Source organism: Lipotes vexillifer, unplaced genomic scaffold, assembly GCF_000442215.2.
Source record: "Lipotes vexillifer unplaced genomic scaffold, Lipotes_vexillifer_v1.1 scaffold69, whole genome shotgun sequence".
Classification (NCBI taxonomy): Eukaryota; Metazoa; Chordata; class Mammalia; order Artiodactyla; family Lipotidae; genus Lipotes; species Lipotes vexillifer.
Genome location: NW_006790942.1, coordinates 4,343,217 through 4,356,620, shown reverse-complemented (window position 1 = coordinate 4,356,620; position 13,404 = coordinate 4,343,217). Strand labels below are relative to the sequence as shown.

Genomic DNA, 13,404 nt, shown 5'->3' with positions numbered 1-13,404 from the left:
TTATCCCTGCTGAGTCATCAAGAAAATATTAGCCTCCATGTCTAAGGACTGCTTCAAAACTCAGTTTAACTCCAAGCTGCCCAATGAATGTAAAAGATTTCTAGACTCGACTGTATACTCTGTGATGGCACAACTTTGTCATAGAGAAGAGGTTTCATAGTGAAAACTATTTCATTGGTTGTGGGCGCTTCCCTCATTCACCCACCCAATCAGAATTGGGTCAGAAAATCCTGATCGTGTAACTGTGTCTGTGGCTTCCTAGGAAAAAAAAAAAGTTATTTAGGAAAATACCATATTAAGCCACTTTTGAATTTTTTATTAAGTTGACCTCACTTTGACTCTGTTCAGCAAGGATTTGGGTTACTATTCACGGTAGTTATTTTTAGTTTTTAGAAATAACAATTACAGTACATCAATATTGAAAGTAAATACCTGCTCTGAGTTTGGGGTAAAGGTCAGGTGAGCGGGCTGCTGTTTCCTTTGTAAACAAACACAAATGCCCAAAGAGCGTTGCTCATCACCCAGCTCTACAGGGATTCAGTCGTTAGTCACCGCAGAGCTGAGGGACAGTGCATCCTGGGAGAGATTCAGGGTGAAGTCAGGATGAGACGCTCTGTGCTTCGGAAAAACAGTCCCCTAGATAGTTAGATGTGTATCTCAGGAAGAATTTTAATGAACCCAGATTCTTGCATCTTCTGTACATAGAAAAGCACTGAAATCATTAACTTGAGATAGCTGTTCTTCAAGACCAGAAGTACCATTTTACCAGGATGTACGCTGGACTACACGCATCCCCAGCCACAAATCATATCCATCCTGGTTCCTTTCCTACCTCTTTGGAAGAGTTTCCTCAGAGCTAAATTATCTAAATTTATTTATCACCCTGAATAAAACTTAAACTCACAACTCCTACGTTGTACTTTTTTTTTTAAGTTGACGCCTTGAAGGTACGAAGTGCTGAAAAATTACTGAAATATTTGGGGAGGTTGGAGGTTGGCAAACAAGGAAGCCACAAGAAAGGCGAAGGAACAGTGAGTGTTTGGGGACATCATTCACTGCAGACAGCCCTTATGTCTGTTTGCTTCTCTGTTGGCACCAACCTCTCCGCAACTCTCCGCCAGGTTGCTGCTCTCCCAAGCCAGGCGTGTGCAATTATTCGCATCTGTTCACCAGCTACCCTCACCCCACCCAGTCTATCACCCAGGGCCTGAACAAGCACGCACCCATGCTCACTCACATCTCACCGAGAAGGAGAGGGAGAGAGAAGGAATACTGAGTGGAAAAATACCAAGACTTGTGCTTGATTATTGGAGATAATTAAGTACGACCTAAAAATAGTCACGCCCTTATTTCATATTATGTTCAAAATGATTCAAATTCAAAACTATTCACAGCTGTGCTGGGGGCTGCTACCATACAGAGTTGATTTCAAGCACTTGAATCAACGATCAGCAAATAAAGCTTCTCTCTGTTCTTCTAAGTATAACTTGGAGTGGTACCATGACTCAGAGGCTATTGAATGTGAAATAAAGGGATCAATAATATCATTACCCTCATGACACCCATCGTTTATTCTGCCAGTACTTTTCAATAGAGGGGAGCAGTGTGGCCAACATGCCCTGTCGGGTGTGTGAGCCTCTCCTTACAAAGATGTTGATGATGATGAGTCTTTAAAATTCAACTCCATATATGTATTGATTAAGCAGACTGGTAGTTTACTATTTTATTGATTGACTTATTGATAACCCCCAAACACTGAACGATGCAGAAACAGGCTGAAAAGTAAGACGTACAGAAAAATACGTGTATTTTTCAAGTATATATGCAGGATTTACCCTGCTACTAGAAATATTTTTCAAATATGAGGCACAAATCTAATCATGTGCCACAAGTAACACCAACAATCCCATTGCTTTGAGGAGACTGTTATCCACCAGCATCGCTGAACAGACAGGTGTAGACAAAACCACTGGCCTCCCTCATCTGGTTTTGTTCATGTCGCTACCTTTTCTTTACTGAACATGACAAAATGTTAGGCTTCAGTTGTGACCCAGCTCAAAGGCTGCTCTTTTCATGAAAACTTCCCTGATTCTTCCAATATTCCCTGACGTCAGACGGCACCGCATTTCTACTTTCTGCGTATCATTTTCTTTCTTTCTTTTTTATTTTTACTGAAGTATAGGTGACTTACAATGTTGCAACAATCTCTGCTGTCCAGCAGAGTGACTCAGTTATGCACACACACACATTCTTTTTTTTATATTCTTTTCCATTATGGTTTATCACAGGAGATTGGATATAGTTCCCTGTGCTCTACAGTAAGACCTTGGTGTTTATCCATTCTGTATGTAATCCTTTGCGTCTACCAACCCCAAACTCACAGGCCAAGCTTCTCCCTCCCCGCTCCCCCTCGGCAAGCCAAGTCTGTCCTCTATGTCCATGAGTCTGTTTCTCTTTTGTAGATAGGTTCATTTGTGCCATATTTTAGATTCCACATATAAGTGATATCCTACGGTTATATGTCTTTCTCTTTCTGACTTACTTCACTTAGTATGATAATCTCTAGTTGCGTCCATGTTGCTGCAAACGGCATTATTTCATTCTTTTTTATGGCTGAGTAGTATTCCATTGTATACCATATCTTCTTTACCCATTCATCTGTTGATGGACATTTAGGCTGTTTCCACGTTTTGGCTATTGTGATCTGTATCATTTTCTATAAGAGATCATTTTATGTCACCAAAGGGCCTTAACATGGCCACCAACAGTATAGAGCACATTGAATAATAACAAGTTTTTGGTCTTTCTTTTCCCTTAGTTTGAATTCTTTGAGAGCAGGGGCTACGCCACTTGGTTTTGTATCAAGTACACCTAGCCTAGGGCTCTGTCACCCAGCAGACATTCATTCTTCCTTTTATTCAACAAATATCCGCCAACTGCTTATAATGGGCCCAGAGCAGAGGGTCCGTGCAGCCGGGAAGTAATGCGTGCCAGCCTTTGCTGTGACATCATCACCCACATCAGCCTCTACGGAATTTGTCAGCACCTGGGAGGGAGGACGTGCTGTCTTTTGTTAATACCCAGTGGGCCTTCACACTAACTACTACTGAATACATTTAACATATCCATAAAGCCAAAAGAAATCACAACTGTCCAGTGTAAAGGCTGCTGTTTTATAATTTTTGTGTGGTTTAGCTCTTTAAAAGTTTTCTTGGGTCAGATTTTTGTTATGTGTTTTGAGGAACCCATGTCTACTTTCCTAACAATTTTGGTTCAAATTAAAAGTCTTTGATGAAGCTGTTCTTAAAATTGTGTTTCATCAATAATGAGCTGCTGCTTAATAGAATAGATTTACTAAAGTTTATATGGTGAGTACAATGAAGTAACAAGGGAAGAAAGTAGGACACTTCTTGGAATTAAGCCCTTCCTATTCCAATGGGCACCATTAAGAGCTCTTTCCCAGATCTCAAAAGATTTGTCCCATTGCCAGTCCTTGTCACATTTGTTGCCCTCACTGACTTCCTGTGCATTTGGATCAGAAAGCTGAGACACTGCAGAACTCTCAAGAAATGTACTTTAAAATTGCCAGTTTGACATTAAGTATCAAGAGCCTTCAAGCCCGCAAGCTTGTCCTCAAATCCACCCATTATTTAACTAAGGCTGCAGAGATTTTCTTAATGTGTTTATAATTGGATTATCATAGGATTATTGATTATGGTGACTACAGATGATCACTTATCATTTCAAAAACAGGGAATTAGTGGAAAAGAAAAAGATAATCCATGTGCTAGTAAATCACGCAGTAGTTAGAAATGATGTAGAATTGCATACATCGCCATGGACATATATTCATGATGTACTGCCAAAAACGAGGAGATTACAAAATAGTCCCCATATTTTAATTCTATTTTAATGTGATATATACGAAACATGAAAGAACTCGGTACGCACTAAAATGTAATTAATTGTGGTAATGTGGTAGTAGGTGATATGGGACAATTTTTCTAAAAATAAAGATTAGAGTTATCACGGTGTGCTTGTTTATGTGTGATGGCAGTGATCCAGTAGAAAGGAGAAATTGATAATGCGGGAGAGAGAGAGGGTAATTTCATGAACAGGATGCTTATGTAGGTGAGGGGGCACGGGATCCAGTGCAGAAGAGGGGTCAAGAGATGAGAGCAGGCACAGCTTAGCCATAGTAAACGGAGGGAAGCCAGGTGATGGGTGCAGAAGGAGGTGGGGTTAGCGGTGGGAAAATAAAGCCGTTCTTATTTCACTGCTTCCGTTTTCTCACTGACATAGGAAGTGAAAGCCGTGGTTTGAAGTGATGGAGGCAGATGGTTGGAAGTGTGGGGACACAGAATAAGGAAGGAAACAGTCAGTTTTGTAGCAGGAGAGTGAATTTCAAGGAGAAACAATGTCGGATGCTTGACAGTGCTGAGTGACCACTTGAGATCTGTGGTCAGACGTTTCAGAGAGATGTATCAGTTGCCAAACTCGGCTGCTTGGATATATTTAATGTGACACAGTCTCCATGGTCTAAAAGGCGTGCGTTTGTCTCATACGATAGCCTTTCAGGCTTTCACTCAGAAACAGCTTTAACTAGCTTGATGATCAAATCTCTTAGGTGGAAGCAGGCAAAAGGAGCCCAGCAGAGTGGGGCACGTGTGCCAGTTACCTGGCAGGCGTGGTCCCCAGCTCCTTGACTCCAGCTTCCCGCTAGGTTCTGCCTAGAGGTGGCAGTGGCCAGAGCTTGGAAAGTGGGAGGCGAAGAAAGGAGACGTTTTTCTGGCTTCCTGCTCAGATCAGCATCCAGTTAGTCTTGGACTTCTCCAGCCACCAGCCCTCGGCTCTTTTGGGCCCACCGGACGCAGCCTCACCGCAGCAGGGGGAGAAACAGCTGGGACGGGGCCCTCAGCAGTAAGATGATTTCTGTGAGCGTCACTCCATCCCTGCCTGGCAGCCTCTGCAGCGGCTAGACTGGCCCCTCTGGTCACCCAGCACTTGCCAGGTTGGGCCCCTTCCCAGAGACCTGTGCACATGTTCCTGATTCTTCTGGCCCCCGGGCTGGGAGCTGCTTCCTTTAATGAAGAGTCCCGGACCTGTACAAGCATCCTCTTTCTGTCCGCTTATCTTCTTGTAGAGGAGATTCCCTGATTTAAATCCCTTCTGTCTGAGATACCTAACCTGTTTTGTTTTCCTGGTTGGGGATGATGTTCTAATGGACACACAAAAAGCAAGACACAGCAGCTGATGATCGGAGATGAAACAGCAAAAGTCCCAGAGTGGTGGGAGGACACTAAAGTACGTGCATAAGCTCTTGGCAAGGGCTGTGCAAGGGAGAGCCAAGGGGCGGGTGCAGCCCTCCGACCCGCAGCATCCTCGGACCAGGGGATGGTCCTCGGACCAGCCATCCAGGGGGCAGGAGAGGGGTCCCAGCGCTACGTGATTGGAAACGCACTGCCCTCTGATCTACGTTTTCCAAAGCTATCAGTATAGATTTCATGGAAGCAACTCTCTTTTCACACTCGTATTTCATCAGTTTAAATGCCAGTTAAGCACAAGGACTACCAGAACAAGAATCTTGAGATAAGCAGCTTCAGAAAACCAGACTGACCCTTGCTAAGCGTTCAGCTCAACTTGAGGAGACGACTGGGCCTGCGGACCCAAGGCCGCCCGGTTGGCGTAACCGCTCAACGCACTAAGGGCATCAGGAAGAGCATTCTGCAGCGGGAACGGAGAACTGCTTGCCCAGCGCTGGACAGGAGAGCTTCTGCCGCATCCGTTTTGGGAAAACGAGCAGCCTTCCTGGCGGGATGGTGGAGCCTCAGCTTGGCATTGGCGAGTGGGGGTGGTATGGATCAGAGACCCACGCGTCAGGTGGTGACGGGCTAGACACCCATGACCGTGCCTTCCACGTAGTGTCTGTGATGCAGCGTGAACTGCCCTCTAGTGATGAACGGGCTCAAGCAGGGGCTGTGTGGTCCCTCTGTGTGGGACGGGGACCTAGACCTGCTCTCGTTTTCTCTCATCCCATCTAGGAGACGGAACAGGTCTTCTGGAACACACCCAGATGAGCTAGGCCTTTCTAAAGATGTTTTGTCACGTTCTTCATAATGTCACATTACAAACTTTTAATAAAAAGTGAATTTTTTTTAGGACAGATTTTACAGCCCTTCACACACCATCATGCACACAATAGACATTCGATAAGTGTGTTAATGAACTTAATGAAAATAGCGACTTTTCCAACAGACAGATCAAAAGGGACGGGACACAGTCCCACTCACAGGCTGACACTCTCCCCGGCATTTTCCCTCCCCCGCGGAAATCCACGGGTGGAGCCGGGTGCAGAGACAGGAACTCGGCCCAGAGTTCCTGGGGGTTGATGGGCTCCTTCTCTAACCTCAGCCTCGGGAAGGTAGCTGGGCATGGCTCCACCTGCTTTACCATAAAATGGGGCAAATGGAAATCCAGTGGTTTAGGTCTTAAAAGTCCCCATCAGGATGTGACAAAGGAGGCAGTTGTCACACTCAAGGTGTCTCCTACCGTGATTGGCTGGGGACAGTGTTTGTTTAAGGAGAGCCCCTTAACCTTTGACTTCCCTGTAGTCTCGTGGGATGCAAGACAGCCCCCTTTGCTTCTTCCAGCCCCCTTTGCTTCCTCCCGTTCACGAAGTATTCAGGATAAACTGTAGGCAACACGGGCAACCTTGGGGGTTTTGGATACGAAGAAATCAGAATCGAGGTAGGTGTAGGTGTCTTTTCCTGCTCAGCAAAGCTTTCCTGGGCACACGGCCTGTGGGAAAGCATTTGTTCCTAACTCACTCTGTGCATCACAGCTTAAATACACAGGGAGTGTAAAAGAGATTTTCCAACAATGGCAAGTAAAGGTGGAAATTGGAAATGAAGAACTAAACCCACATCTGGAAGAAGTGGAAACAATTGTGCTGCTAGGTAGGCACCCACTGGCATCTGGGGAGAGCCCGATTTCTTCTGTTTTGGATGGTTTCTTCCAGGAAGCGCTGTGCTGCTAGGTAGGCACCCACTGGCATCTGGGGAGAGCCCGATTTCTTCTGTTTTGGATGGTTTCTTCCAGGAAGCGCTGTGCTGCTAGGTAGGCACCCACTGGCATCTGGGGAGAGCCCGATTTCTTCTGTTTTAGATGGTTTCTTCCAGGAAGCGCTGTGCTGCTAGGTAGGCACCCACTGGCATCTGGGGAGAGCCCGATTTCTTCTGTTTTAGATGGTTTCTTCCAGGAAGCGCTGTGCTGCTAGGTAGGCACCCACTGGCATCTGGGGAGAGCCCGATTTCTTCTGTTTTAGATGGGTCCTTCCAGGAAGCGCTGTTCCTACACGAAGGCTCTGCAGCGCGGGCGTGCACACCTGGCCGTCAGAGCCAGGTGACTGTGCTGCATGCAGCCTGGGCCGTGGTGCACACGTTCTGGCTGAGAAGCTTTCACGGTGTGTGCGCGGTGACCCCGTACAGCATCCCGGGCCGCTCCGAGGAGCTTCCACCCCCACGGGCTTCCACCCCATGGCTCGGCTCTGAGCAACGCTGCCGGCTAGGCAGGGCCTGTGGACACCTGTACCTGCACGAATCAGTACCCTCTCTGCCAGCTGGTCTACACAGCCAAAGCCGAGTGCTCAGAGCATCACGAAGCTAGAAGTGACTACAGAGACCCTCCAGCCCAGCCAGCCGTTTTATAAGGAGGGGTAAATTTGGTCTGTAGAAGGTAGTTAACCTTCTACCTTTGCTTGCACCATCTATAGGAGATAGAATCAAATGTCCTGGATGGGTTTGAGATGTTGCTTGAAAATAGGACTGACAGGCCTTGGGCCGCATCTTACATCTCTAACACAGAGGGCTGCATCCTCTGCCCAGAGACCAACAAGAGCACTTTGCCCATCTCTGCTTACCACACACAGTCCTTCTACATCTCTCTGCCCCTCCTTCTGTCCTTCCTGCCTGCCTTGCTGTCTCGCTCTCTCTCTCCAGGTGGGGATATGGGATTGGACTGGAAACACAGCGCAGGGTACACTGTAAGTTCTAAGCACAGGCTGCTGTACTGTCTCATGTTCCACGTGCTGTCTTACTTGTGCGGGTACAGTTGAGACTCCCTAAGTATTTCTCGCTCTCCAGAGACAGATGTTCCCAGGGAAATGCCAGATTCAATGAAAAGCAGCAATTCTGTCAAAGACGGCAGAGTGTGGAGTGGAAGGAACTGGATATTGATGTTTAAGTTTCTGCTCGGCCCTGATTCCTGGTCTCAGAACAGGAGCTGAATTCTCCTTCCTGGGACAGGACAAACTGAGAAACAATTATGCTTTACTTAGCTCTCCACGGAGCCTGTTGGCCTCCAGTACAGCGAGGCCTCTCTGACTTAATTATTCAATAAGTAAGGAGCCCTGAGAAAGGGTTTTCACGGCCGAGAGGGTTTTAGGGCTACACCAACTTCCACAAGGGGAATACAGTTTTTCAGCATCAGTTTTAAATGTTGTACACTTCTCCTTGTTTGATTTTTTAATTGGTTCTAAAAGAGTGTCCATCAGAGAGCAGTAGATGGTTGGATATTGGATTAAAAAAGCATTTTTCTTTCTGTCCTAAAAATAATAATTTTAGACATTTAGTCATTTATGGAAATAACTTGCAGACTTAGGACCACTCCTACCTGCTAAATAAAAATACCTTGAAGATTTAAATTCAGAGCTATTTGCAAATACCTCACAGCTTTCATGCCATTGAGTATGTACATGCATTGCAGAAAGTTGTGCTTTTACATATAAATCTTAAGAATCTTTTACCATAAAGATATGTGAAAATATATATCAGACTCGGTTCTATCACATTCATTTTTCTTTTCCTAGAGAGGAAAGGCTCAGTTCTTATAATTCACATCAGTTTAATTTATAAGCTGGTTCATTTGTAAGGGGGGGGGGTCATCTGTCAGCAGAGGGTTGAATCTAGAAGTTCTCTCTGCCGATAAGTTTCTCCTCAAAATGCAAGAGGATTGAGATGGCATTGCCTGAGCTGGTCTTCGTTTGCTGGAGGTTTTGTGGTGGTTGTTTGCTGTCAGGTAGCTCCTCTCTTCGGTCTTTTAACACAACTTTCTGCCCATCTCCCTGCTTAAACAGTGGCAACCGAAAGATCAGCTCAGTGGCCCTTATTCCTCATCCTGTGCTCAGTGACTTGCGTTAATCCTAGAGATCTTTGCATCCAACTGTCTTTTGACCACCTTGGGAGTGACACAGGACATATTTTCCCCATGGCTCTCTGATTTTGACAGCAAGGCTCGCCTTGGCCAAGGACGAGGTCCCGCTCCCAAAATCTGTAGCAAACCTGATGCAACAGCGAGCTTAGCTGCTAAGCTGGGGACACCAGGCATCCGGGAAGAGCCACAACTCCAAAAAACACACATTTTGATTCTTATGTTTAGGATGAATAATCTGATAAAGACAAATAATTGTCTTTTCTCTATGTTTTTTTTTTTTTTCTATAAAACTTTACATAAAGCTCTCAAACGGAAAATGTGATCTCATTTTCTCACACCTTCCCTTCTCCATTTCCATCATCTTTGGGATAAAAGCTTCTCTGTGATGTTATAGATCTTTTAGGAAACTAGCAGAGACCGTCAGGAATCTCGGGCCGTCGAGGAAGGTGGCTTGCCACCCTCCTCACTTGTGCGTGGGGTTTTCTCTTCCAGAGAGTTCTCAGGTGTGTAACTATACCAAGGGGGTGCCAAGGTCTTCTGGAGATGAGAATTTGACAGAGATTCAGTTTGATGTTGACTTTGAATTTGTATCCTCACGTACAGACCGCCTCCTAATGCATACGCCTGACCCCGTGAGTTTACTGAGCATTCACGGACGCACTGGTAGAATAGCACTGTCAAGGAGTTTGGAGATCATCTAGTTTAGTTTGAGAAACTGGGACCCAGAGAGGTTAAGTGACTTGTACCAGGTCTCACAGCGAGGAAGTGAGATAAGCAAAGCTGGAGCCTCCCTCTGCAGCGTGTGGTGTCTCATGTCTAAAGAGGCTCGTCCACGGATAATTCGCATGGGGGGAGGTGGATAAAGCTCGCCTCCCCCAGGCTTTTCTCCTCTGCTTCTGTGCTAACACCCATTTTCTCTTTCTTGCATTTTGCTTACTAGCATGGGAGACTCCCACCCCATGGATCTCTTTGACTCCCTTCTCAAACTTCTTGGACTGAAGCTATTCTCGTGTGGAACCAGGGCTGGGCCAGGAATTCATAAGTCAGTGGGCCACTGGCTACCAGCAAACAGTCCATCTCTCTTTTCCTGTACTATGCCTCCCCCGCCCTCCAATTAGTAAAGTACCCAGCCCAGGCTTATGTGATCCTTGATATAAAAAGTTATAAGGACCTTGTAGAGATTCCCCAGACCAACCAGATCAGATGAGAGGATGGCCCAGTACATACAGCAAGTCACAGCAAGGCTCTGCTGAGAGTGAAACAAAACGAGTACATTACAGAACGTTATCCGTTTAACAGCATCTATTTCGTTACAGGATTGACAAATTACCAGGAAACTATGCAGAAAATGTTACCTATCCATCCTCCCCCAGCCATGTAGTCACCTGTCTACACACTGGTCTGTCTAATCTGCTTCTAGAAAAGATTTCAGCAGCAGGCCCTAAGGAAACGTCGGGGCGGATCTGTTATCAATGGAATCGTCTTACTGATGAGATGATCAAACAGGACGGCAAAACCCCAAAATATGAGTCTGACTGTAATATTCATTTTATAAAACTTAGTACTACATAAACAATACATTATTAAATACTGACAACATTTTCCCATATGACCTTCTTTTTAAAAATATTAAGGTAATCTTTATCATTTCCTTTAATCTCTCCCCTTTTGTGTCCTAATATCAAAAAGAAATATTACCCTAATATTCAAATATGTATTATATATTTAAATTTATACATAAAATGTATATAATATATGTAATAGTTAATATACATACAACATCAGAGAGGGCTATAGGTCTTTTTTCAAATTTTTGGAAGTTATCGTACAAGCCAGAAAGCTTCAGTGGATTCTGTTCTCATATTGAGCAAGTGTAAAATCATACGGATTTTTTTTCCTACTCGGAGGGCAGCTTGAGGGCAAGAAAATTACCCATGATAAGTGATGGCGAAGAAGAAAATAGGCCTCATTCACAAATACAGGTGTCAAGAGGCGGACAAGAATCCAGAGCACCGTGACCTGCGTCAAAGGGTAACGGAACGGTCCTCGGGTTGTGAGAAAAGGAGCCGACCACCTTTCCGCAATTGCAGAAAGTGAGCTGCAAGCCCTTACCTTGGAGGGCCTGCAGGCTGTGAGTCTGTACGATGATGCAGAGCTGCAGCACCAGCTGGGGAGCGCTCTCCAGGAAGGTGGCGAGCAGGTGCAGCATGCTCACGTCTGCGTACTCGTAGACCATCTTCCAGTAAAACCTCCACCGGCCATTCTCTCCACCCTGTCGACTTCGAATACCTAAGTATATCGTGTGGAAATACCTAGAAAGGAAACACAGAGAAAAAGAAAGACCGGAGTGATAACTAATCCTTCAAACACCAGGGCTGTTTTTTCTCTTCTGCAAGCTGCCATATACGTGCAAGCACGTCCAGGAAACAACTACCTTAGTGGCTTATCACTTAAGGCCCCAAGTTGGTCCTTATTCTTAAAGGTTCACTTTGAGGAGTCACTGCAATTTTCGTCTTCATTAAAGCATTCCACTGCTTTGTAACATGAAGAGGGAGGTGAGACACAGGTGTGGAAGGGATTTTCCACTTTGATAATCTACAGACACCCTTCCTGGTCAGTTCCACCATGTGCTCAATGGTCCTCAGCAGATGGATGTCTCCAAGGGCAGGATGCAAGTCAAGTTCTAGGACGTATGCGTTTGCAAACCCTCCTGATGCCTTTGTAAAAAACTTTTACTATTGAAAATTTCAAAGCTATACAAAAGAAGAAAAAAACAGTGTATTGAATCCATAATAAAATTACCCCACTGCTTGAAGAAAATTTCCTGATAATAATCACCAATGTGGTAATCTTAAGTATTGCATATTAATTTTCCAAAAGTGTTTGGAGAAGTATGAGAATGAAAGCAGGCTTGGCAATCCTGAAAGCCAGTGCCATTTCCCGTTGGGTGTAAAAGATGCTGTCTCTGAATGGTCATCACATTTTATTCTGACAAACTTGTATTTGTTCTTTAATACCATGAAAAAGAAGTCAAATGATCCTATGGAGAGAAAAGACAAGAGGGTATAGATACTACAAAGAAAGTAAAGTGACATAGTCCTTGATCTAATTACTGCTCTGGCTTTCTTGTTCTTTGGGTCATGATGTGCTCCTTCCTTATGAATAGTGATAAAGTTCTCAAAATCGGGTCCTTGAGTAACAGGCCGGCGCTGTTAGGGAGAGAGTTTCTGAAACTGGTCCTCCTGCATCACCTTTGCTTCTGGTCCATCCCCTGAGGGTCACATTGAACAAATCCAATTCATCTTTTCTACACAACCTTTCTAATACTGGAAGACACCTCAGAGTCCCCAGAGATTTCCACCTTCCACCCCTCCCTTCCAAAAGTCCTAGTGTCCCCAGCCACATGTCCCATGACCCCCCCAAGTCCCCTGACACCCTGGTCACTCTCTGAACATGCTTCAATTTCTCCTTCACAGCACTTGGAACTTTAATTACTTCTGAATGTAATATGTATATATACAATGGAATATTACTCAGCTATTAAGAAGAACGAAATAATGCCACTTGCAGCAACGTGAATGGACCTGGAGATTATCACACTAAGCAAAGTAACTCAGACAGAGAAAGACAAATATCATATGATACTGAAACGGAGCAGGACCCTATTGTTCTTACCCCCCCTGCCCTGCCCCACCCCCGTCCTCCGCCTGCCTTTTGTCTGTGGAAGAAAATTAGCCAAAGAATAAGTTTAATCAGAGAAGTGAGAAAATGCAGAAACAGAGGAAAACAGTCCTAGGAGACCACATAATTAATAGTTTAGTCCTTAAGCAAAGTCAAGGACCTGTAGTTCCTCCTTAAGGGCTATGGATAATATTCTGAGCCATATCCTGGGAGCTGTCTTACAGATACTGAATCCTCCTCCAGGTCGAAGAAGGTAACTACATGATGACCAGGCTGTAGCCATGACAGAAGCTGCCACAGTTCTAAGAATTGGCCTCAGAGAAATGGAAACAAACCAACGCTGGAACTGAAGACTACCTGTACCTAAAACAATCGAGATGAGGCTGGTCAGACCACTGATGACCAATTTCAAGATGCCTGTCAGAGCTGCCTGTGCATGTTTCTGCATGTAGCCCCTCCCTCTGCCTATAAAAGCTCTTGTTCCTTGAGTGCCGGCGGTGGGGCGGGGGGGGG

General features: G+C 45.1%; 1 protein-coding gene across 1 annotated transcript in view; it reads right to left on the bottom strand.

Moving 5' to 3' along the window:
- The window catches only part of XKR4 (XK related 4), a 327,389-nt gene that overhangs the window by 94,991 nt on the left and 218,994 nt on the right, over nucleotides 1-13,404 (bottom strand). The window contains exon 2 of the mRNA XM_007464032.1: nucleotides 11,323-11,522. Within this exon, the coding sequence (XP_007464094.1) occupies nucleotides 11,323-11,522 (200 nt within the window). The remainder of the gene's footprint in view (nucleotides 1-11,322; nucleotides 11,523-13,404) is intronic.